This window comes from Pleurodeles waltl, chromosome 1_2 (genome assembly GCF_031143425.1).
Source record: "Pleurodeles waltl isolate 20211129_DDA chromosome 1_2, aPleWal1.hap1.20221129, whole genome shotgun sequence".
Classification (NCBI taxonomy): Eukaryota; Metazoa; Chordata; class Amphibia; order Caudata; family Salamandridae; genus Pleurodeles; species Pleurodeles waltl.
Window position 1 is genome coordinate 932,121,976 of NC_090437.1, and position 27,342 is coordinate 932,149,317.

Below are 27,342 nucleotides of genomic sequence, written 5' to 3' on the forward strand. Positions count from 1 at the left end.
TCAGTGGAGACACTAATATCTGTTATTAGGTCCACTGAAACGTCCAAACTCAGAAGCCTCCGATGCCAGTTACTATGGCCATTGGTGTATGTTTTATGTGTAGCTACTGGCACCCTTACTAAGTCATCAGATGCTTCACTGTGTGGAACCAGTTCCTTGCTAGGCCCATAGGACGCATGTACCGTGTCAGGTCACTGATGGCCTTTATTTCGTTAATTAACTGATGCTTCCTTTATTGGGCCTGTAGATGCATGTACTTTGTAGGGCCTCTGATGCCTTTTACTCGGCCCATTGGGGTATGCACTGGGTGTAGCCACACATGCCTATACTACTGCTACTGATGCATGCACTGTCTAGGGCCATTGAAATCCATTACTTCTTCCGTGCATGCACTGTATGAGCCATTGACGCCCCTTCCTAGACACTCTTATTGCAAGGACTGTGTTGGCCTCTTACATTCCTGATTAGGCATGTTGATGTGTGCAGTTTGTGGGGCCCTTGATAGCCCATTACAAGGCCCACTGATGCATGCCCGTGTATTATGCTGGATAATTGCGAGTCTGTCATTGCAATGCTTACAACACCCAGACACTTCAACAATAAGCCACACATACTGATTTGTCAAAGCCTATAATACCTGTGTTCATATGCTTCAATAGAAGGGATTTATTTCGACAAACTTTGCAAGGCTGGTACAATTGCAGAAAGGTGGAAATTATATAACTTAGGACAAGAATTCCATGTGCATACATCAGAAAACAATGCATTTCTTGGTGGATTGCACCTTTTGCCTTGCACAACACTTTGAACTATGGAATATAGAAAGAGATACACTTTAGAGGCCGGTGCCAGGTACTCTGGAAGTAAATCGCCCAAAGTTCGAAACAGTATCTCACATTGTCACAAAACACAACTAGGTGGTCTGTAAATACTGAATGGAAGCCAGGCCCAAACGAAATCTCTGGAACCGGATACCACATCCCATCACTACACAGGAAAACTGTGAAAAAGGAAATTTAGGAAAGTCTGCATTTAAAGCAGGGTTAATGTTTCCTCAACTGGCAGTACAAAAAGCCATTCTTCAAGAAAATAGTCATGGGAGCGAGGATTTACATGAAAGCAGGAGTGGATGAAAAACCTTCTCTGAACAAATGCGGCTTCTTACAACACAGCATATAGTATTTCACACCGAGGTTAAAGCAGGAGTTCCAAAATATATACAGTGCACACAATTCTAATATTTATCATATTACACATTAAGTGAAAAAAAATTCAATGACACATCTGTAAATTACGCTAGGGGACTAATACTTTCGTGCATACATATAGCCTCACCTAAATAGTTAACAGAAAGAAGATCGAGAAATGAAGTTTAGGTAAACCACCAGGTACACTATTTAGGTTTTGAAGACCGAGAAACGTTCCTCCCAAGCCCACTCAGCCTAACAGTGACCAAAATACTCGTTTTTCCACTAATATTTGTGTCCAATATTAATTGCACTTGATGTAAATGTTAGGGTAACGAGAGTGCAAAACGCACCAAGATCAAAACATTTAATGCGCGAATTACTTGCAACACAGGCCAAGAACAGTGCCTGTAAATAAACGGCAATTTAAAAAATGGGATGTGAAGCATACTAGGCATTTTTGCTGAAGTACAGTTCAACAAACGCATGTTATTATGTTGACAGACAGACGTTAGCACCTACAATAGCAATTACAGACATCATTAAGCTTTCTATTTAGTACAATTTAACTGACATACAACAGACTATTTTACAAACCTTACAGCGGTCCATAAACCACAAAACTTTACAAAAGGACATTTCAATTGCAGTCTTACACAACACAATGTCTGTACAATGTTGACTTCATAGGAATTCTCAAATAATTCCACGAGTACTCACATGCATTAACGTTTATGCATATAGAAGAAGCATACATTTCTACATGTGTAAATATACCGTATCAATGTATTTTCTCTGTGTAACAATTTCTTTTAAATCCACGCGGAAATGTTTATCCCTGGTTGAAACCCCTTGCCCTCTACAGTCATTTACCATTGACCCAAATCTGGAGCAAAAACAACAACCGCAGTCAGTAAGCAATTCTGCAGACACGTAAAGTTCTGCAATACAGGATATTAAACAATTACTATTTAACCCTCACTCTCAGTGCCAGTAAGCACCTCAATATATTTTTGTAACTCGAAGTATGGTAAGAAGGGCACATTTTGACATTGGAACTGAAAAGAAGGGTCTACTAATTGCAAACGCAAAATTATGGACAATTTTAACTGTGTTGGCCTGTTGGAAAGCATTATTTTCAGTTAGTTAGTATTACTAGGTCTGTATACCTTCAGACCATTTATTCTTTAAAGACATAAGCAACCATCTTAGAAATCCCCCTATCCTGGGGCCTCATGGGATAACCCCAAGCTGCTGTAATTCTATCCAGTGCTGGTCCTCTGATAAGCAAAGCAAGGAATGTGGGGGGACCACAAGAGTCCAGTTTGGGACTCTCATAACATACCATGATATGAGTGATCTACCTGTAGTCAGTGCTATGCCAAGTACAGAGTATGTGGCTGCAAACAGGTGACGGGACCTAGCCTTCCAAGAGCAGGGGGTCGTATTGCTGATGCATAGTCGATTCTCTTGCAAACCTAGACTTTGGTCTCAGTTCTTGGGTTCAGAAGGTGTCCTCCATGAGACAGTTTCAGATAAAGTAGTGATTTGTATCGTTCTCCAATGGTACAATTTCATTTACAGCCCTTTCCTCAGGTAAACATTCTTGGCAGAAGCTCCAATGGTTCTAAAATGTCATTATTCTGGCAGAGGGAAGCTGGAAAATCACTGATCCAATGGCCATAAATTGGTCTAACACCGGGGAGTACTAATTTAAAGTGAGAAAGAAATACCCTTCCATGCTTAGAGTGCCTCTAATGCGGCACTCTAGGCCTGAAAAGGTCCTGCTTTGAATTATACTGGGTGCTCTCTTGTATCTGGACAAAGCTATGTCTCTCTGCCAAGCTACGATGAGACTGAAGAACATGCGTCAGGGACTGATTTTATTAATTCCAGGTTGGCTTAGATAGTATTTCACCAATCCAGAGCTGTAATACAGTGCCTTGAGTGGTAAAAGGTTTTTGTCATTTTTCAGCGTGGCACGGATGGCACTATGCTAATCCTGTTTAGAAAATCAGACATTTGAGGTAAGCAGTCTTAGAGTGTTGGTGGTTATGCAGAGTTCATGATGTCAGCAGATGAAAGCAGCTGCTCATCACCTAAAACTTAGGAACTACCAGAGTTTTCTACTTTCTGTCTAATTTAAGGTGACCTGTATATGTTCAATATCTGTGGAAAGCTAGATAAGAACACAGGCATTGAGTAAATTCCAGAAAGAAAACTGATTTGCTGGCTCTTCTTCAGAGCAGAGCTGGGAAATATTGTTGGGTCAGGAGCAAGATATATTTTGAGCTTTGAGCCCAGACATGGGAACAACTCCACCTTAAAGCAGGGGTACCTCGTTATTCAGTTTCACTGGCAGGCCATATTCACATGCTTTGTACTGATTATTTTGTATAATGCTGGCTGTGTGAACATGTTTTTTAATTCCATTGCCCAAGTAAGACAGGGAGAGCCAAGGCAGGTCGCTGTGGCAAGGGAAACAAGGGAGGAGTACTTTCATCTTGGAAGGACACAAACCATTCTAAAGGGAACAGTTGTTCAACATATGTCTTTCAGAGCAAGCTTAATGAGCAGGATTCCAGATATGCATTATTTTAGACTACAAGAACTTTGCAAGGTATTTGTTAGGCATTGCTTGTGGTTTACAGCAAAAACAGTGTACGACCAACAACAAAAACATTTAGGTGTTGCTAGGATAAGGGGTACCAAGCCACCAAACAAGCAGAACTTGAAGGGGAAATATATATATATATATTTTTTTAAATGAGTGAGACTGTTGCAACGAACATCTCATGCATCTTCCATTGAGTCATCTTTGTTCTACCATTGGCAACATGTTTTTTGTGGGCTGATGAATACTGGGATATCTCAACTACAGTTCCAAACAGCTATCTACATACTCGAGAGTACTTAATTTATGCCTAGAATAATCTTACATTTTAATATCGATATGATTCTTACTGCTATATGTCACTGGCATTGCATGAGCAGCTTAAATATGAAAACACAACAGGACGTTAAATATTGGCTTACTGCACATCTCAGTAGTTTTATTTAGGACCAAGCATGTTACTTTGGGTCTCTTCATAGCCTGGGTTAGTGAACAGACAGGGTTGCTTGGGTGGAAGTGTTCAAAGAGTCCTATAAATCTTACTGATGTAACGGGATTCAAATTCTTAATTTGGGTTATGGGGGTTTTCAATACGGTATTGCTATACACCATAAATAAGACAGAGTCTACAAAGGGAACTAGGAGAGTCTCCATATGCCTTTGTTATGATATATCCCACACTGCACCATGAAAGTAATGTTTGAATGCTTTTGTTTAATGTGTTTCTGAGGAGCATCGTTTGCCTCTGATCTGAGGGCTAGACTGAAAGTCTAGGGTCCTGTACTTAAACCGGCCTGACTGTATATCATTACTCCTTGAACTCTGGCAGCCAGTTTTAGGGAAGATTTTTCATGCTACCGGTTTTTAAACTAGTTAACCTTTTGGGCAGACATGTGTACAATGTTACTGTACTCAAACTGTGAAAAGCTCAGGCATCTGGTGAGTTTTACTTGGACAAATACGTGTCTGTAGCACTACAAGGAAACGAGATTGCAATATGGCTTGATTTATCCTGCATTAATTTACTCAAAGTAAAATAACCGAGCTGAAACGTAATTTACATAGGTTTTTAGGGTGGAGGTGGTTCCTAGAGTTGTTGAGTGAGTGAATGCTGTCATTTTGTCCCGTCTACAGTCTTCTACTGAGACCTCTATTTAAGTACCATTGAGGTAGAGGCAGTTTCATTCACCCAGTGAATTTATGATATGATAAAAGATCTGGCCTGAACTCAGGTTAACTTTACAAATTGAGATGAAGCAATGCTAAATATCACCATTATACAGCTGTCATTGCACAAAGAACATGTAGAGCAAATACAGTAGAAGAACTTAGTTGACAGGCCGAGGGCCTGAGGCACATATGATAGGCTGATGACGCACACAGCACTTTAGGGAAATCCACTGGAACCAATTCAGATTTGGCGATTGTGGAATTTCAGGGATTATTATATGTACTCTGCAGCAAAACATTTAACTTCTATTGACATTAAGACACTTAAAATGTCAATCTACAGTGTTTAAGGTGCAGACAGATTTAGGCGTTGCTGTCAGAACATATCTGGGGTTCATGGAGAAACTGGGGTTACTGAGTCTCAACCGTGGTGCCTGGGCCTTTTACTATTGATGTCTTGGAGCCTGACCTACTATGGCACTGGAAACTGGGGTCCAGGTACACCCTTTGCACACTTGAGTCTCGGGATAAGGAGGGCAAATTGTTAAAGGCTTCTCAGTGAGGTAGTGTGCAGGGGGGGGGGGGGGCAGAGGATTCACAACTAACTTATTTATACAACAGACAGAAAATGTTGTCCAGTTCAATGCTTTTCTGTGCAGAAAAACAGAAGTACTTTTAATAGACACCCAAACATAATACTACATAAATGAGCATCAATCAGGCATAGGATTTTAATTCTGGTGGTCCAAGATTATAATTACCCAAAATAAGGAGAGAGATTATGGCATATGTGCAAGGTCACAAATGCATATGTGTGCAGCCTTCCACATTTTGTAAAAGGTTCTTCATAGGGCGTCTATGCATAAAGAACAAAATACTCATTCAGTTTGATGGGAGAGGCCCCATCAATGTTTGAGTTAAGATGGTTGGTTTTTCTGAAGTATCAGGCACTCAAGACTCTTGAGCATTATGTCAGCAGGTGACTGCAGCACATATGATCCTGTTCATGGTTTACAACAATAGATAGGGCAGGTAACCCAGTCTTCTTTTCCGGGTATTGATGGAGACATTAAGTGGGTTTCCAAAGCAGCAACTCATGCCCAAGTGCTCCCTCTGCCCACAGAACAAGTAATCCCATTGTCGCCATCTGTCAGAGTAAGAACAAGTAAGTAGACTCCCACAACTGGGCAGCAACATCATTGCCACACCGAAAGCCTCTCTCAGGTTGTCAGCTGTGCAGGTATATGAAGTTTGGACAGGAAAGGTTCAGGAAGGCTAGGCGACCCACTCCTATACTCATGTGCAAGCTGGTTACAGTTGCCTTGATTCATTCCTCTCCTCTGGGCTGCCCCACTCTTATACACAAAAGCTGGGCATCTCCTCCGGCAGTTATCTCCTTGAAAGGTGAGGCACTACTTCCCCACTCCTGGCAGGCAGGCAGGCAGGCTTACAGGCACCAGGGAGACACACAGCTCATCCCCCATGATGGCACAGACATCAGGTGATATCCCAGCACCTTTGGGAGACTGGCCATGAACGGCACCAGCTCTGGGTATCAGTAGTTCTTTGAGTACTATGCAGAGCATTCAGTCTCTTGATCATGAAGGACTGAAATTAAGTGAGATAGGCTGGGTCCCTCTTTGTACAGGGGATGATAATCCCATTTTTAGTGATCTGCAACCAGTCTGAAGCAGTTCCCTTCCGAAAGTACCTTATCCTGGAGAGGAGACTGTGTTTGTTGAATGTGATGGCTCTCGCACCAGGTACTAAAGATGCTTTCTCCAAACTGGAGCACCCAAAACATAAGCTCAATGAATTGTGAAAACTCTGCAACTGGCAGTCATCAGTCTTACTCTCTGGAGTAGCACTAGGGGGAGAGGCAGAGGGGCAGGGTCCATTCCAGAAGATTCCATCCGCAAAAGAGAGCCCTCCCTTCCTGCCTACCCAGAGGCTCAGTAACAGATTGTGAGAAAGTTATCCTTCTTGCCCTGATCACCATTCCTTTTGAGTGATATTAATGGTTACTATCTCTGAAAGTGCCCTGGGCTGTGCTAACCAGGTCCAGGGCTACAGCTCTGTTTAAAAGTTATATGGCAATTGGTGTAATTACAATTGGTTCAGACAACCTACCTGTAAGTTTCTAGTATATGGTAGGGCATGCAGGTTTAGAGACCCCCAGTTGATTTAATGCATTTCAGTGTGCACTGCTGTGCTGTCAGCTATCATCTTTTAGTCAGGCCTACATTGCAGGCTGGTTTTAAAATAAAAGACCGTCCAAATTCGACTTTGGAATTAAAAGTACTTCTAAAGTCTAAAACTACCTTTTCATTACTTATAAGTCACCCGTAAGGTCTGCCCTAGCAGTCCCAAGGGTAGGATGCCTTGTTATAAAAAGCAGGGACATTAAAAAAGATCTTTTATATGCTGTGGTGAGGTAAAAACTGCCAATTGTGTTGTTTCCACAGTAGTGCTGCTAGCTCAATAGATTAACATGGGAAGGCTTTATTAAACTTTTATAAAGTCTACCTTTTGACAGGAATGAGCTAGAAAAGCAATTCATGGTATCAACATAATAAATACAACAACTTGCCAGGGTCGGATTTATTATGACTACTGCAGTATAGTAGTTTTAGAACTTGCTTTCCTAAGTTACCTAAAACAGCCCTGTAGTAGCCTCTTCTGATTGGCCAACTTTTCACAGCTGATCCACGCTGCTCACTAATTAGGTGTGAAGAGGCCTAGGGCTGAAACACTGGAAACATCTCATCAGTGGAGATTTGCTGCCTTCAGATGCCGGGACAAGAAGTGGTCTGGGAAGCCAAACTGGTCTTAAAAGGGAGAAGCACAGATAGTACAGATCCCAGCCCCCCCAATCTTCCTGAGCCCCCAGCCAGATGGGAGCCTTTCTAATTAGATTTGGAGAGGGGCTGGAAGGGGAGAGTAGGGAAAAGTTAACCAAGCTGTGGGTTGGGTTAGCCAGACCTGAACTCCCAGGAGAGATTTTCTCGATTTTGATTTTGTAGAGATGTGCATTCTGGGACAGAAACATGCCCCACTTTCCAGGAAGTGGTCATCACGGAGGGTGGCAACTTGAACCTCATTGGTTGGGGGTGCCCTGCTCTTGCCAGCCCAGAATCTGGAATAAATATGGGAGAGTTGCACTGCACCTCAGATCCCTGCTTGGAAACCTCTGGAGAAAGAGACTGCCATGCTGAACCCATGGACTGCACTCAGGGCTGCACCTTCTGCACTCTCAAGGTTCACAAAAGAGGTCTTTGCCTGTCTTCAAAGATCAAGGAGCGGACTCCTTGATCAGCAACAGGAAGAAAGTGCTGGAAAAAGTCACTTACCTCAACTACCATGGGACAAGCCCAGTTTACTAGGTTCACCTGCTCTTTACTTGGATTAACAAGGTGCATTGTGGGAATTGTAGTCCCCAAATTCCAAGAGGCAAATCAAAGCTTCTGGACTTTAGGGTGGCATTGTGGACCATTCAAGACCCTCAAAGGACCTTTCAGAAGAAGTTCTGAAAATCTGGGAACTTCTGGACAGCTATTTTGGAAAAGCTCCAGAAGAAGACCGGGTTGTGGTCGAGAGCCAAGTCACCGACGTTGAACTACGACTCAGCCTGACCACACTGGGTTGCCGTGCTGAAAGCTTGGTAGCTTCTCGCCGCTGCAGAAGACAAAGACCTCCAGGAGTTTGCCGAGGCATCACGCTGCAGCAGGTCACCAACATCAAACTGAAATCCGGATCTGGGGGCTCGCTTGCTCAACGTCAAGAGAAAAAGCTCCAAATAAGTGACTACATGCAAAGGTAAAACCTTGACCCGCTCCATCGCAGTTGGCCTACAAATATGACTTGGTCCCAGACCAGCACGACCATATATAGCCACGGTTTGTGCTTTTCTCTTTTAGGCACCAGAAAGCAAATTTTTCCATTTAATCCTAAAATATTCATATCTCCCTTCCCTACATTGGATTTTTGTTCTTTGAGTGTCATTTTAAAGATAAAAAAATATTCTCTATTTTTATAAATTGATGTTGGATTTTTACTGTGTTTTGTGTCTTACTTATTTACTCTTTTGGTGATATTAAATGCTTTAGACACCTGTTTGCTAAGTTAAGCCTAACTGCTCAGCCAATGTTATCCCGGACAGACTAACTTTTTGCCTGCCTCCCTCCACTTTTTAGACACTGTTTTTGCTGGTTTTAAGACTCTGCGCACTTTACCACTGCTAACCAGTGCTAAAGTGCATATTGTCTCTCCCTTTAAACATGGTAACATTGGATCATTCCCAATTGGACAATGTAATTTACTTTTAAGTCCCTAGTAGAGTGTTCCATGTGTGCCCAGGGCCTGTAGATTATATGCTACTAGTGGGCCTGCAGCACTGATTGTGCCACCCACTTAAGTAGCCCCTTAACCTTGTCTCAGGCCTGCCATTGCAAGGCCTGTGTGTGCAGTTTCACTGCCAATTCGACTTGGCATTTAAAAGTACTTGCCAAGCCTAAAACTCACCTTTTTCTATATATAGGACACCCCTAAGGTATGCCCTATGTAACCCATAGGGCAGGGTGCTGTGTAGGCAAAAGGCAGGTCATGCACCTATGTAGTTTACATGTCCTGGTGGTGTAAAACTCCTCAATTCATTTTTACACTGCTGTGAGACCTGCTCCCTTCATAGGCTCACATTGGGGCTGTCCCCGTACATTATTTGAGTGGTAGCTGCTGATCTGAAAGGAGTAGGAAGGTCATATTTAGTATGGCCAGAATGGTGATATAAAATCCTGCTGACTGGTGAAGTTGGATTTAATATTACTATTTTAGAAATGCCACTTTTAGAAAGTGAGCATTTCTCTGCACTTAAATAATTCTGTGCCTTACAATCCACATCTGGCTGGGTTTAGTTGACAGCTCCTTGTGCATTCACTCAGACACACCCCAAACACCCCAAACACAGAATACTCAGCCTCACTTGCATACATCTGCATTTTGAATGGGTCTTCCTGGGCTGGGAGGGTGGGAGGGTGGATGGCCTGCCCTCACACAAAGGACTGCCACACCCCCTACTGGGACCCTGGCAGATAGGATTGAACTGAAAGGGGACCTGGTGCACTTCAAAGCCACTCTTTGAAGTCTCCCCCACTTCAAAGGCACATTTGGGTATTTAAACAGGGCATCTGCCCCCTACCAACTCAGACACTTCCTGGAGAAGAAACCTGTAACCAGAACCTGCATCCTGCCAAGAAGAACTGCCGGTCTGCCCAAAGGACTCATCTGACTGCTTTCTGTGAAGGACTGCTGCCTTGCTGTTGCCCTGCTGCCTTGATGCTCTCTGGCTGAGGTGAAGAAGTGCTCTCCTAGGGCTTGGACAGAGCTTGCCTCCTGTTCCCTGAAGTCTCAGGACCAAAAAGACTTCATCTCTTCAAGAAGGACTCCTTGTGCGTCAAAACTTGATGCACAGCCTGCCAGAAACGACGCACAGCCTGCCCCACAGTGAAAATGTCACGCGCGCCGAACCGGAACGACGCAGCCCGACTTCGCAACGAGAAGATCGACGCAGCGCTAGCGTAGCGTCTGTAAAATTTGATGTACGGCCCACTGGATCGACGCACAGCCGACCCGGAATGACGCAGCCCGACTTCCATAGAGGAATCGAGGCAGCACCTGCCGTGCTGTAGAAAATTTGACGCAACGTCCACCGGATCGACGCAGCTCCTGTGACATCATCCTGCCAGTGCAGGAAATCCATGCACAGCCGTCCCTGCGTGAAAACTAAACAACGTGCACCCCTTTGTTTCCACGCATCTCCTCCTCTGTGAATCTTTGCGGAGATTTTTAATGCGGACCAGGTACTTTGTGCTTGAAAGAGACTTTGTTTACTTTTAAAAGACTTAAGTCACTTTATATCACTTTTCAGTGATATCTCAACATATACTTATTGCATTCTAATCGTTTTGACCTGCATCTTACCAGATAAATATTATATATATTTTTTAAACACTGTTTGGTGTATTTTTGTGGTGCTATATTGTGTTATTGTATGATTTATTGCACAAATACTTTACAAATTGCCTTCTAAGTTAAGTCTGACTGCTCAGTGCCAAGCTATCAGAGGGTGGGCACAGGATAATTTGGATTGTGTGTGACTTACCCTGACTAGAGTGAGGGTCCTTGCTTGGACATGGGGTAACCTGACTGCCAACCAAAGACCCCATTTCTAACATCCAAGCTACCAAAAGTGTTATTACTAGTTGTAGGTACCTACTTGCCCCTACTAATAAACCATCTTCCAATAGGAATAAACAAAGGTCACTTCTGCATTTCTAAAGCAGCCCTGTCTCCATCCTTCCATACTTCGGTGTCTGAGGCTACACCCTTCTACTCTGGAATGTAAACAACGCATTGTCAGGTTAGGCTGTACCACAATGCCCATCTTGATCTATGTTTTACCAGGGGCATCCAGAAGGGATCCCACTGGTCTCTAAAAACCATATGGAGTCTGGATACCCTACGTACAGCAGGCACATGACATACAAATGGCGATGTCAGTGCACGATGTGGGCATAATATTCAACTTCACTCTAGAAGGCCTGTATTCACACCAATTCTACCTAAACAGGAAATCAGTTTGTATTATCAATCAGAACAATGGTACTGTCAAAATCTATATGTCCCAGGACACTGAAAATAGCCCCATGTTAACTAGAGTGTGGTTTATGCACCTGTATCATCAAAACTGTCTGTTTGCTTCCAACTGAAGTATTTTGTTGTGATAGTAAAGACTGGAAGTGGGACACGGCCCATTGGCAATTTGTAACTGGTTTAAAGTTTCTTTGAGATAGGGGTGATGATTAGATGTTGCATAAAGCAGAGAGCCATACCACTGAAGAGACATGTTAAAAAGCTCTGTAATGTCAGAATTGATATGAACGTTAGTTAATTTTGCACCTGGCTCTCTCTACAGCAGTGATACTCAAAGTACGGGCATGCAGCCCTCCTGACCTTTACATGCGGCCCCCTAAGCAATGGCAGCTCTTGATTGATTCAGCAGGAACATTAAAAAGGTGTTAATAAACAGACAAGCATTTATACAAAGATTAACTTAAATTAAAGAAACAGCATGTATTTAGAAATACCTTTATTTTTTTAAGACATCTTGCAGCAAAAGAATACAAATATGATAAAGTCCGTAAGAGTCAAGTCAGTTGTTATGTGCACTGTTGGGTAGTCTGGGTTTATATTATACTGGGTATATATTATTATATTATACATAGGTTACACTATGGTTTATTAAATCAAACACAGGAGAAGGTTTTGTACAGCACACATTATGAAGTCATGTATTTCGAAATCCTTGTAGGAAATAATAAAAAAAAGAGGAAAGTGAAATAAAACAATTGCTAGGATCACACAATTTAGTTAAGTGGGGAAGCTAGGATTAATCCCAGGTTTTGGGTTTCACATTGCGCAGTTCACCAGATGTATATACTATGCTTCCCCTACAACCATCTTACCCCTGCCCCAAACCTTGACCGCCATCCTTCTGGCATCAATGTGGCCCTCCATCACATCGCTGACCAAACTTTGTGGCCCCTGGGAAAAATTTTGCGAGTACCCATGCTCTACAGGGACACCATCAAACATTTTGCCTTCACCTTCCACTTTTTTTGCTGAATAAATTTTTGCTGGTCCTACAACTCTGTGCATTTTACCACTACTCTTTCCCCTAAAACAAGGTTACATTGGCTTATTTATTTTACTTATTAGCCCCTGTAGAGTGGTATACCTTATACCCAGGTCCTGTATATTAAAGAAAGGCGATGTGTTGATTTCCGGATGCACATCCTCGGTTCCTTATTGCGGTGCGGGCCGATGAGAAATTGATGCCCCGAGGACGATGCATGGAAAATCCAGATGTGCTGTGATGATGGAGTCACTCTGAAATAGGCGCTGTGTCGATTCTGCAGCCATGAGACAGGCACTATGTTGATTCTTCAGCCGAGGGACAGGTGCTGCATCGATTATTCTGCCGCAACACATCGGTGCATAGATTTTCTTCTTCAGGTCACCAGTTTACACTTCCAAGGGCCCAGGGACTGGAGTTGGCACCACTTGGCAAGCCAGGACTATCAGCAGAAGAACCTAGGCACTGGCAGATGAAGGCTTTGATGTCCTGGAGACTTTTAACTGGTCCCCCGTAGAGAGCTTTCCACAGCAGTATACAGAAAGCAAAGTCCAGTCCTTTCACTGCCTGGACCGAAGCAACAGGCCTGCACAACAAAACAATAGGCAGAGTGGCAGTCCCTCCTACGGCATTTAGCTCTTCTTCCTGGCAGAATGTACTCAGTCCAGAAGTGTTCTAAAGTTGTGGTCTCGGAGGTCCAATACTTATACTCATTTCTGCCTTGGAAGTAGGAAAAATTCAAAGGAAAGTCTTTCAAGTGCACAAGACCCTGTCTTTCCTGCCCTGGCCCCAGACATACTCTAGGGGGTTGGAGACTGCTTTGTGGAAGGACAGGCACAGCCCTATTAAAGTTTAAGTGTTAGCTCCTCCCACCACTCTAGCCAAGGAAGACCCATCCTCAGCTCCCTTACCTCAGCTCTCTTTGTGTGACTGTCTAGAGTGAATTCACAAACAGCCCAACTGTCATCCTGGCCCAGACGTGTATTCCACAACCAGAATGAAACACAGAATGGTTAAGCAAGAAAAGTGCCCACTTTCTAAAAGTAGCATTTTCAAAATCACAATTTAAAAATCAACATCACCAAAAGATGTATTTTTAAACTGTGAGTTCAGAGATCCCAAACTTCATATCTCTATCTTCACCCAATGGGAAATTACACTTAAAAGATATTTCAAGGCAATCCCCATGTTAACCTATGGGAGAGAAAGACCTTGCAATAGTGAAAAACTAATTTAACAGTATTTCACTATCAGGACATGTAAAACACACCACTAAAAGTCTAACCTTTTAAAAACACTGCACCCTGCCCATGGGGTGCTTTGGGCCTAATTTAGGGGTGAAGTATATGTAGTAAAAGGGCCAGTTTGGCACTGGCAAGTGAGTGCACTTGCAAGGTCGAACTGGCAGTTAGAACTGTACACACAGACACTGCAGTGGCAGGTCTGAGACATGTTTACAGGGCTACTCCTGTGGGTGGCACGATCAGTGCTACAGGCCTCTTAGCAGCATTTGATTTACAAGCCCTGAGCACACATAGTGCATGTTACTAGGGACTTAATAGTAAATCAACTATGCCAATCACGGATAAACCAATGACCAATACCATTAAGACAGTGAGCACTTGCACATTAGCCCTGGTCAGCAATGGTAAAGTGCCCAGAGTCCTAAAGCCAGCAACAATGAAATTCAGCAAAGGATTAAACAAAACAGGAGGTGAAAAGCCAAAATGACAGGGGAAATCAAACAAAGAGCTGACATGTCTAACAATTAAATATGTCAACCCTAAGTTAGGTCCTAGTTATCCCATATGGCAAGGTGCTGTGTAATTTAAAGGTTTGGGGATGTACTTTTAAGTTGTACATGTCCTGGTAATGAGAAAACTCCTAAATTTGTTATTCACTACTGTGAGGCCTACCCCTCCCATATGATAACATTGGGGAATCCTTATTAAATTTAAAATGAAAAAGCTGGAATTTCCAATTGGTAGCAGGTCACTATCCCATGTTTGGGGTCTATGTAATTGTAATGATATACCCTCTTCAATGGTAAAGTAGGATTTTTCCTTACAATTTTGAAAATGCTATTTTAATAAGTTGGCATTTTCCTGCTCTTAGCCCTTTTGTGCCTGTAGCCCGGATTGAGTCTCATGACTAGGTTTAACTGAGTTTGACTCTGTGAATGACTCCCAGACAGTCATGCAATAGAAGGACTGGATGTGCCTGAATGGGCCATTTTGTGGCAGGTTGGGGTGCAGAGCTTAGTGCAGCCCCTCTCACAACTGAATAGCCTGTGCTCTGCCTTCACACAAAGAGCCTAACAACCCCACACTGTGACAGGGGAGGCAGGAAATTCCATGCACTTCAAAGACACTGACTAGAGGCTACTCCCATCTTTCCGAACTAGGGGACCAGGGAATACAAAGGGGACCTCAAACACAAACTCTTCAGTACACTTCTAGACATGTGGATACTCTGCTAGAAAGAAGGACTGCTGTGCTGCTGAAAGGAGTGCAACTCTGCTGGACTGCTGCTCCGAAGGAAATGCTGCCCTGCTGCCCTCCTGCCAGGGGAGGAAGGACAGGACCTATATTAGAAACTGGATCTATAGTTGGCAGAGATATGCACCCTATCCAATAAGGGACCACATTCCTAGTCAGGGTAAGTTGGATACACATCCTAAATTAGCCTGTGCTCACCCTCTGGTAGCTTGGCACAGAACAGTCAGGCTTAGAGTAAGAGGCAATGTGTTTGTATTTGTGCAACACTCAAATCACAGTACAAACACCACAGAAAGCCCACACCAGTTTAGAACAATAGAAAATATTTCTTTGAGTAAAACAAGACCAAAACAACAAAAATCCAATTAGTATAACTGGAGATATGATTTTTTTAAAGAATAAACTGCAATGTAGTTCTTTAAAGTCAATAGCGCTAAGAGGTTACTTGAGGTTGCGCTAGATTGGGCTAAATCCAAAGTTCAGGCTGACCACAATGGATGGTAGGCTGGCTACAGGACCCCAACAAAACCTTGGATGAAAAAGTGCCGGTGCCGAAGACTTGATGTGTTGGTTCCGATTCGCACAGTTTAATAGATGCTTTATTGTTGAGCCTTGCATTTGGGTCACACGTCGGCGTCAAACCCCTTGCGATGGGTCGTCGTCGAGCCATGCAGCGATGTCCTCAGATCAATGCTGCGTCATTGTCGAACCTCGCAGTCAGGTCCCACATCGTCGTTGAATCGACACTGCGTTGGCGTCGAAGGGAACTGCATCAGTTCAGAGTGGTTAAACAGCCTCGATGCATCAATTTTTGAAGACAAACAGTTGTTGAATCCACCCTCAATGCCCAGGCCTGATTTAGCACCTCTTGGCAGGGAACGCCTCAGTGACACAATCCAGCAGCTGAAACAGGGTTGAGGGAAGTCTTTGATGGCCCTGAGACTTCCAAAACAGGAGGCAAGCCAGAACGCCCTTGGAGTCACTTAGTTCTGTAGAGGATGTAGAGTGTTAAGCCCAGTTCTTCTCACTCCTAGGCAAAAGGCAGCAGGCCAACACAGCAATGCAGCTGAACAGAGAGGCAGTCCCTTCTGCCAGCACAGCTGTCCTCCTTCCTGGCAGGATGTCCTCAGATCCATGCTGAAGTCAACGCGCTCATCAAAAAACCCAAAGCAGACCCAGAAGACCTCACAAACTACCGTCCCATCTCTCTTCTCCCCTTCCCCGCAAAGGTTGCTGAGAAGATAGTCAACGCCCAACTGTCTCACTTCTTAGAAGAAAACAACATACTCGACGCCTCCCAGTCTGGATTCTGCAAGTACCACAGCACTGAGACTGCCCTCATCACCTGCACAGACGACATCAGGACCAGAGTGGACAAGGGTGAGACCGTCGCCCTCATCTTCCTAGACCTCTCTGCAGCCTTCGACACTGTATGCCACCATACCCTCAGCGCACACCTTTTTGATGCAGGAATCCGACACAAGGCCCTGGACTGGCTCACCTCCTTCCTCACCGAAAGAACCCAAAGAGTTAGCTTCCCTCCCTTCCGGTCTCCAGCCACCAAGATCATCTGCGGGGTCCCCCAAGGATCCTCCCTCAGCCCCACCCTCTTCAACATATAGATGGCCCCCCTCGCCAACATCCTCTGCCCCCACGGAATCACCATCATCTCTTACGCAGACGACACCCAGCTCATCATCTCCCTCACCAGGAACCAAGCCACCGCCAAGACAAACCTGCACGCCGGACTCCTCAACATCGCCAAATGGATGACAGCAAGCCACCTCAAACAAAACAGAAATCATCATCTTCGGCCCCAACAAGACAGCATGGGATGACTCCTGGTGGCCCACCACCCTCGGACCTCCCCCAACACCCATCACCCAAGCACACAACCTTGGCATCGTCTTAGACTCATCTCTCTCCATGGCCCAGCAAATGAACACCATATCGTCCTCCTGCTTCAGCATCCTTTGCATGCTCCGCAAGACTTTCAAATGGATTCCGTTAGAAACAAGAAAAATGGTCACCCATGCCCTCCTCAGCAGCAGACTGGATTACGGCAACGCCCTCTACGCTGGGACCACAGCCAAGCTTCAGACAAAAACTCCAGCAAATCCATCCTCAACCTCCCCCGCCATGAACAAATCTCTGCTCACCTTAGATCCCTACAGTGGCTGCCCATCAGCAAAAGGATCATCTTCAAAATCCTCATCCACGCTCACAAATCCTTCCACGACACTGGACCGGCATACCTCAATGAACGAGTGAACTTCCACATACCAACTCGACATCTCCGCTCCGCTGACCTCGCCCTCACCACAGTCCCCCGCATCCAACACACCCCTTCGGCGGCAGAACCTTCTCCCACCTCGCCGCCAAGACCTGGAACTCCCTCCCCACCAACCTATGCAAGACCCAAGACCTCCTAACTTTCAGAAAGCACCTCAAGACATGGCTTTTTGAGCAGTAAACGGCAGCCCCCCTCCCACACCGCCTTGATACCCTAACGAGTGAGTAGTGCGCTTAAGAATTTTTTTGATTGATTGATCCAGAAGTGTACTGATTTGGTGGGGTTTGGTGTCCAGTACTTATACCCAGTTGAGCCTTTGAAGTGGGGGAGACTTCAAAGAGAGGCCTTTGAGTTGCATAAGGTCCCTGCCCTTCCTTCTCTGGCTCCAGACACCCTACAGGGTGTTATGCAGCTCTTTGTGTGGGGACAGGCACAGCCCTATTCACTGTCTCAGCTCCTCCCTCCCATCTAGCCCAGGAAGACCCATCAGTCTGGTGTACGGTCATTGGGGCATTAACGGCACACCCCAGCTCCCTCTGTGTGTGACTGTCTAGAGAGAACGCACAAAGCCCAACTGTCACCCACCCCAGCATGTTTCAGGGAGAGGCACAGATTGGTTAAAGTAAGAAAATGGCAATTTTCTAAAAGCGTCATTTTGAGACTTGCAATTTAAAATCTGACTTCAAAATAAGTTGTGATTTTACACTGAGTCCAGAGACACCAAACACCAAATTTCCATCTTTTCCCAATTAGAACTTACACTTAAAGGCTTCTTCAAGGTAACCCCAATGTTACCCTATGGAGGAGATAGGCCTTACAGTTGTGAAAAACGAATTTCACAGTTTTTCACTATCAGGACATGTAAAACATAAAAGTATATGTCTACCTTTTTCAGTGCTCAGCGCCCTGGCCTCGGGGCCAACTAGGCCCTACCTTAGGAGTGACATATGTAACAAAAAGGAAGATTTGGACCTGGCATGTAGGTGCACTTGTCAGTTCGAAATGGCAATTTAAAACGGCACACACCGGCTCTGCAGTGGCAAGCCTGAGCCATGTTTAAAGGGCTACTGTAGTGGGTGGCACAATCAGTGCTGCAGGTCCACTAGTAGCATTTAATTTACAGGCCCTGGTCACAAATAGTACACTTTACTAAGGACCTACAGGTAAGTTAAATATACCAATTGTGGATAAGCCAATGTCACCATATTTTAAGAGTACAGAGCACCTGTGCTTTAGCAAAATCCACAAAATCCACAAAATCCTAAAGGCAGCACAAATGAAGTCAGAAAACAGGAGGTCAGAAGGCACAAGGTCAGAGGAAATCATGCCAAGGATGCCAGGTCTAACAACCTGCAACCTCATCTTTTACCCAGATTACCAGAGTGACTCCAAGGGCTAGTCTGCTGACTTCCTGATACGAGCCTCAGGGACATAAAAGGCTCTCTAATATCCTGCACCGGCACCTGGACCCAGCTGAAGTCAGTTTCTGACCCTCCAAGTGGTGCCCCTCCAAGCCTCGACGGTTGGTGTGGCTCAGAGAGCTGAAATCAAGCGTTCTGCCCATAGCAACCACCACAGGGCCTGTTTGCACTGCGACTGTGACGCTCACACCACAAATCAGTGCAAAGCTCCATCAGGGACCACCAACATGAAGCTCCAGCAACATTTGCTGCAACGCCTAGCTTGCTCTTTGCACCACAGTGGAAGTCCTGCAATGCTCATCCTGCTCCTTGCAGCCCCTTCCAACGTGAACAGGACTCATAGCACGAACTCTGAGAAAGTAAAACTTCAGCGGGCCTAAAGAGGCAACTGTAACTGATCTGCGCTCCATCACAGTTGGCCTGATAGTGTGACTTTGACAAAGTCCAGTGTGACCAGATACCCAGAGTTGGAGCTTTGTGCTTTTTGGCACTATTTCCACTAACATCTTTAAAAATTCATAGCTCCCGTGTTACTGATTGGATTTTTGTCATTTTGATGTCAAATATTTTATAAAAAATGTATTTTGTTTTTTTAAATTGGTTTTGAGATTTTTCCTGGGTTGTGTTTTTACTTTACTACTGTTTGTGTGCTGCATAAATACTTTAAACATTGCCTCCAAGTTAAGCCTGACTGCTTTTTGTGCCACGCTACCCAGGGTTAGGCACAGGTTAATTTAGTGACTTTTTGTGGTTCACCCTGCAAGGGATTGGGGCTGTTGCTTGACCAGGGCTCACACCTCAGTCAACCAACAACCACATTTCTAACAGTTAGCTTCAGAAATACAGCTCTATTATTCACTCCAGATAGTTGTAAAAGGGGTTCATATATAATCCATGCCCAGGCAACCTACATATCTATTTCATTCCTGGGTTTGGGACACATGTTTTTATGACGTTAAAGTATCCACTACAAATGTAGTAGTCAGCACAATATTCATTCTTAGGCAGTTTTTTTTGTAATCAGTAAAATGTTCTTTTAGCACCCCGTAACTAAATAGACTGCTAGCTCTACAAAGAACTACACATCACTTGCTTCAGGCTCCACATTTCTTACAGAACTTAATAATTTGTCAAATACTCACCAATGCATATAGCCAGCAGTTTCAGGTTTAAGCTAGAACATTCTAAAAATTCAGACTGCTAGAAGTAGTGCAGCATAAAAATGTATGCCACCTCAGTTCTAAATTAAGTGCACCTCATCCCTCACCTGAAGCCTCATTCACATACATTTTGTGCATATAAACTGTACTTAGGAGTGCCCAAGAAGCAATATATATAAATATATGCAGGCTGGTTTGCAGAATTGGAATCTGTGTAATTTGACAAAAATAGCATGCACCTATGTCAGTTGCAAACCAAACAATATCGCGGATTTACCACACATTTAGTGGTTGGGTAGAGGCTGGGGATTCTACAAAAGAAGGTAAAAATAAAACACGTGTAATTTTTGGGGTATTCACATGACTCTTGTACACAGTCCTCTATTGCAAATCAAATTCACTCCTGTGAAAGGCAGGATTAAAAGCCTTTAAAAAAAGTGGAAGTTAGAAGGTAACAGCGCCATATCTAAATTTGGACACGGAAATTCGGAAAGATTGGTTTACTAACTGAGCATTATTTGATGGTGTAGACTTTCTAAACTGGGTTCTTGGAAAGGAAAAAGTCACCTCTGAGGTTTTCTGAGTTGATTATTTTTTCTCGCAGGCACAGAGAGACCAAACTGTTCAAAGTAACGATGGAACGTGTGAGAACATAATTCTATAGGAGCCTTGCTGGTGGTGAGAGGTTTAGTCTACGAAGAGGAAACCATATATGCATCTTTTCACCCAAAGGTAGAAATATTTGATGTGCTGTTTTCAATACACATGAACAGATTTACAGTCCTCTCTTCCGAACACTGTTGTCATTTATAGTAAAAAAATATGTTTTGTACATTATGGTTTTGCCAGCTGGGATTTACGGACTTCCTTATAGAAAAAACTATATAGAGTGACAGAGGAAAGAAATTAGTTAAATAACGTTGTTGCTAACCAGCTGCGAGATTGCCAATGTATACTGTAAAATAAATATTCACTTCACTATGTTGGAGTATTGTGACATTTGGAGGGAGAATAAAACTGTGTTCACGATTGCATTCTTACCCGGAATCCTCGGTGTAGTCGATCCTTCATGATACCAATAAATTCTTTATAACTCAACTGATCATCTCTGTCGACGTCAAAGATCTTGAAAACTGTGTTTACCAAATGTGGTGAAAGTTTTAGACCCGTTGCTACGTAGACAGCACGTTTAAACTCATCTAGGTAAACAATCAAATAAATCATAACGTTATATAATGATTGCATGACTGTAGATATAGTTCTGAAAACTCAGAAATACCTAAAAACCTTTCTTTAGTGTTTTGGTATCTGTCTATTTCATAAATCAAAAATATAAGGCAAAATAATGTTCAGGTTAATCCAATAATCAAATCACAGTAACTCACCGATGATGCAGTAGTAACAAGCATTGGTAAATGCAATAGGTTTCGCATATTTGATAAATAATAAGCTGTTTGTGTTGTAAGCAGTTGTGCAATATAACATGTCACAGATTCTATGTTTTGCTTATTAGCCCAAAGGTTGTTTGAAAGTACTTTACACTTTGATAACTGATTTCAGATCTGTGTAACCATTTCCAGCGAAATAATAAATAGCTGGGAACCATAGTTAACTGAAAGCTTTCAGAAAAAACGGTCAGTCCTCCTAAAACGAAGCAAAAAGCCGTACCATGTACTGCAAAATAATTCAACATTTTATTTCCAGTGCCACTAAGCAGCATCGGAATGAGGCACCAGGCCTTGGGGCACAGCACGGTTTCAGCGCCCGCATTACCTCATGCGCTACTTGGTATTCACAACGGACCGTCGTTTTTGCTCAGTGCTAACGCAAATTAAATCTCACAAAGCACAGAGTATTATTTTTGACTCATATGTTCTGCTCTGTCTCAAGCCGTCATATGCCAGACCAGGCAGGATGAGGTTTAAATGGTTATTTTTAGTGCAGTTCTAAAGGGAGTAGGACGTGGGGCTTTTAGTTAACTTGCTAGGCGAAACCTAAAAACGTGACAGTTAAACACAGATGGTCACCGTTATCCCACGCAGACCGGTCACAGATTCGAAATAATTTGAAATTAAATATTAACTACTTAGAACTTTAGCTTTCATCAAACATTGTCTCAGTGCCGAACATGACAAATTCGTTAAAAATAAAGGAATAACGTTCTTATATCAAACACCTGTTAATAGACTGTTGCCACATGATTGTGATGTAAAGAACAGGTGTTACCATTGTACCTCTTGATCACAAACATTTTACCAACATCTGAAAGATGGAAGACTGATACCACCTGGCCACAATAAGAACTAGTGATCTGCTTTCAAGTTACCCTGACATATTTGCAGAGGGCGCAAGAATCAATTGAAACGTGGGGGACAAACTAGTTATTTCATTATGTGGTTACATTTAATTACTTTATCAAGCGTTCATCTTTCACATGATGCAACAGTGCGCCACTAGCATCAAGCAGGGAGGTGAGAAACAATGCAGCAGAAGCTCACTATGAGAGGTAATGCAAACTTAGACTTTTTGTTCCTGTAATCACCTGTTGTTCAAGAATGAGTAGATGTGGTCCTTGTGGTTAAACTCTCAACTGCTGACCTTCCAGGAAACTGTTAGAATCCCAGGTAGGAAATTTATGATATTGCAGGATCCTGCGCAAAATTCCCTTAGCCGAGATCAACGCCCTCCTCAAAAAACCCAAGGCAGACTCAAAGCACCTCAAGAACTTCCGGCCTATCTCCCTGCTCCCCTTCCCGGAAAAAGTCATCGAGAAGGCCATCAACAGACAACTAAACAGCTTCCTAGAGGAGAACCGCACCCTGGACCCTTCCCAGTCTGGATTCCGACGACATCAGAACCATACTGGACAGCGACGAGACCGCAGCTCTCATCCTCCTGAACCTCTCAGCCGCGTTCGACACCGTCTGCCACCACACTCTATGCGTATGCCTCAGCAATGCTGAAATCTGCGACAGAGCCCTGGACTGGGTCACCTCCTTTCTCACCGGCAGAACCCAGAGAGTCCGCCTCCCCCCATTCCGATCGGAGGCCACTGAAATCATCTGAGGCATACCCCAGGGTTAGCCTGACCCTCTTCAACATCTACATGGCCCCGCTCCGTAACATCGCCTGATGCCACAACTTCAACATCATCTCATATGCAGACAACACCCAGCTGATCCTCTCACTCACCAAGGACTCCACCAAGACTTACCTCCACGAAGGAATGAAGGCCATCACGGAATGGATGAAGAGCAGCTGCCTCAAACTCAATTCCGACACGACGGAAGTCCTCACCTTCGGCTCCACCCCCTACACATGGGATGACTCCTGGTGGCCTGCCACTGTCGGAACCGCTCGGACTCCCACTGACCACGCAAACAACCTAGGATTCATCTTAGACCCCTCACTATCCATGACCCAGCAAGTCAACGCCATCTCCTCCTCCTGCTTCAATACCCTCCGTGTGCTATGAAACATCTACAAATGGATAACCACCAAAACCAGAAGACCAGTCACCTAAGCCCTCGTAAGCAACAAGCTGGAATACGGCAATGCCCTCTTCGCAGGAACCACAGCCAAACTCCAGAAGAGGCTGCAAAGCATCCAGAACGCCTCCGCACGCCTGATCCTGGACATCCCCCGGCAACTGCCACATCACAGACCACCTGAAAAACCTGCACTGGGTACCAGTCAACAAGAGAATGACCTTCAAAGTCCTCACCCTCGCTCACAAAGCACTGCACGACACCGGACCAGAATACCTCAACAGACGACTCTCCTTCTACACCCTGACCCGGCATCTCTGCTCCACAGACCTTGCCCCTGCAACCGTCCCATGTGTCCACAGAACTACAACCGGTGGTAGATCATTCTCGCACCTCGCAGCCAACCGTGGAACACTCTTCCCACCCACCTGCGCCAGACCAAAGACCTCCTTACCTTCAGGAAACTTCTCAAGACCTGGCTGTTCGAGCAGAAGCAGTACCTCCCCCCCTCTGCTTTCTTCCCCATCCCCTTCTCAGCGCCCTGAGATCTTCACGGGTGAGTAGTGCGCTTTACAAATCCCTGATTGATTGATTGAGTAGCTAACAAAATTCAGAAAAAATGTAGCGGCTGGATTAGATGCGTGTTGCCTGAATTAGATCATGTTCACTGGGGGGTTTATGTTTGGGGGTTTTGTAACGCTCTGCAAACCACTTTTCAGTAGGACACAGGAGATTTGCAACAAATAAGGGAGAGGAGAGTAACCCAACTAGAGGTAATGCGAATAATCAATCAGCCAGCAAACTGATGTGTGCTGGTTAGGTCACCACTGTATGATTTTGTTTCCCTGCAGGCAATAAATATTGCAAACACTCTAATCAAACTACCAATGATATGACCTTGGAAGCATGAAAAGCTGAGTTAAGTGTGATTTAGGTCTATGACCTGCAGACTCAGCCCAAATCTCAGCAGCAAGTGCCGAACTCACTGAACTGCCTTAACAGTTTATTCACTCTTCCCTTGACAGCTGTTGGATAACTCTATGCATTTTCACCACCTATAATTTAAATTTGCTTTAGAACAACAATGAATTCTCCAAAGAATAAAGGAAATCTGTGTGCGTGTGAGACAGCTAGCAGGTGTGGAAAGAGAGAAATGGGGAGAAAGTGGGGGATGGTGAGGGACAGAGAAAGCACAGGAACCAATGACAAGCAAGGGCAGGATAAAAGCTCCTTTTAAGATTTATATTAAATACAATAGATTTCACAAGCAAAGCACAAGCGCTGTGCTGGTGAAACCTAACAAGTAGGAAAATGCATTCTAAATAAACTCTAAGCAGATGCCAGACATAAAAAAATACACCAAAGTGAACATTCTCCCCCATTTTTAAAATATTTTTTTAAATGTAGGAAACTTGAGCAATTTACAACACCTCTGTCACCATATACTGCTTTTTCCCCAAAAATCCTCCTTTCTTCTGCTCCCTTCTCCCTCAATCTCTCTCTCTCCCTCTTTCTCTAACGCTAACATCTCAATGACTTACACTCAACTCCTCAATCCTTCCTTTTGCTCCTTCTTACTCATTACTCTGTCCTTCTTCCCCCATTGCTTTCACTGTCTTGTTCCTTCCTCTCCTAGCACTCACCTTGCTCCCCCCTCTTACTCTTTATCTCATACTCTGTCCTTTCCAAACCAAACTAGCTCTTCCTCCTTCGCTAATCCAACATTTCTCATTACCATTCCATTTTTCTCTTCCTCTCTTCTACCTCTTGATCCCCCTTTCTCAACATTTCTACTCTTTCTCCCTTCTTTCCATTCCTGTCTCCTTTCTAACTTTACTTCTTTCTCTTCCAACTCTTTTTACTGTTAAGGCCATAACTAAATTACGACAGAGATTTGCCCCCTGAAACCTATACTTGAGTGAGGAAGGATATTGGAGACCATGTTTGTCAGAGAGTAACAAGCAAGCTGGAAACAGGGATATTGGATGGCCCTAAGACACAGCAGAGGGCTTTCCTGAAGGGGTGCTTGGCGTTTCACCATATCTGAATGGCTGTCCCTTACCAATCTTAATTGCTTTAACGTCCCTGCCAGTCCAGGACAGAATGGGTAGAAGGCGTCGTGGAAGAGACGGGATTATGCAACTAAGGGATGAATTGTGCACCTGAGATGGGGATTCAGAAGTATGAAGTGCTATAAATCAGAAGTGAGGTTACATTAGGTGAGTGCAGGGAAAATCACTTTCTGATTTCATTTGGGAGGCACATATGACACTGCATAATAGCAGATACTCCTAATTTGATGGCAAAGGTCTGAAATTCATTTTTATTCTCAAATTAATGCATAAAGCAAACACTCCTATGGTGAAGGCAATAAAGCAGGCGGTCACTTATCTGGGATGTGAATTGAGGGATATGAGGCAAAAAGAAGTACGCTATTTCATTGTGATATAGGAGCAGGCATGGCATACAGCTTTCTCTCCACAAAGTGCCTGAGGGGGCTGGTTTTGACAGGTGTAGGAGGCTGGCCTGGTTTGTAGTGGGTACCTTGGGTACTTACACCTTACACCAGGTCCAGTTATCCCTTATTAGTGAAATGCAGTAGTGTTCTAGCAGCTTCGGCTGATAGAGGTAACTATAGCAGAGCAGCTTTGGCTGAACTAAGAGACATGCAAAGCTCCTGCAATACCACTTACTTATACACAAATGAAGACAATCCTCAGTGTTACCAAAAATAAAGGTACACACAAGGCCAAAAATATCTTAGAGGCAATACTCCTTCTGGAGGTAAGTATTATAAACAAGATATACACTAGACACTCAAATAAGGTAAGTAATTAGACATAGGATAGTGCAAACAAAAGGAAATGCTATAGAATGCAATGGGAGAAAATAGGTCTAGGGGCAAGACAAACCATATACTAAGAAAGTGGAATGCAAATCACAAACTCCCCCCTAGACAAGTGTAGTGTGTAGAGAATCGCTGGGAGAGTAAGAATACAGTAAAGGTAAGTAAATTACCCCACCCCAAAGCCCAGAAAAGCAGGAGTAAAGTACTCAAGTTTCCTTAGGACACACTACAAGTTGTGATTAGAGGTATTGCAAGAACCAAGCAAGACTGCAAACAACAAATGGTGGATTCCTGGACCTGAAGACCTGCAAAGGAAGGAGCCCAAGTCCAGAAGTTAGAAGAAGTTCCAGGAAGGACAGGAGCCCCTGTCAACCCAGAAGAGGGTGCAAAAGAAGAGTCCCCGGTTGGACAAAGACTGCAGAAATGCACCCAAGGAAGATGTCAGCGGGTTCCTGCATGATGCACTGGATGTCTCATGAAGAGAAGTTGGATGCAGGTGAGTTTAGGTGCTGGATTCCTCCAACAAGCCTTGGTTCCGGCAAAGTCACGGTTTACATCAAAATGGCGCTGTCTTGACCCAGGTGGGACCTGGGGCCTCAATTTTGTGTGAGGAGGAATAGGGGGCTCTCAGCACTTTAGAGAGCCCTCAGAACACCAGACAGAATCCACAGGAGTCCCAGGACACGGGGACAAAGGAGGTGCAAAATGTGGTTGGTGCAGCACTACAAAGGAAGGTCCCACACCACTGGAGAACAACTCAGCAAGTTGAGCGTTGCAGGATAGAGTGCTGGGGACCTGGGCCAGGCTGTGCACAAAGGAATTTTGCAAAGAGTGCACTGAGGCCTCAGGAGGTGAAGAAGATGCCGTGCACAGGGGTACTGTCTTTCTCGGGGAAGGCAAGGCCTTACCTCCTCCAAATTGGGACAGCAGGACCTTGGCACAGTCTGTGTCAAAGGGGTCCTCCCTCTGTGTT

At 44.2% G+C, this 27,342-nt stretch overlaps 1 protein-coding gene across 6 annotated transcripts in view; it reads right to left on the reverse strand.

Annotated features, from left to right (window-relative positions):
- Nucleotides 1–27,342, reverse strand: part of MICU3 (mitochondrial calcium uptake family member 3) — a 387,135-nt gene that overhangs the window by 44,000 nt on the left and 315,793 nt on the right. For all 6 annotated transcript variants that reach the window (XM_069200650.1, XM_069200668.1, XM_069200685.1 and 3 more), the window contains one exon: nt 21,075–21,232. In XM_069200650.1, coding sequence (XP_069056751.1) covers nt 21,075–21,232 — 158 coding nt within the window. The remainder of the gene's footprint in view (nt 1–21,074; nt 21,233–27,342) is intronic.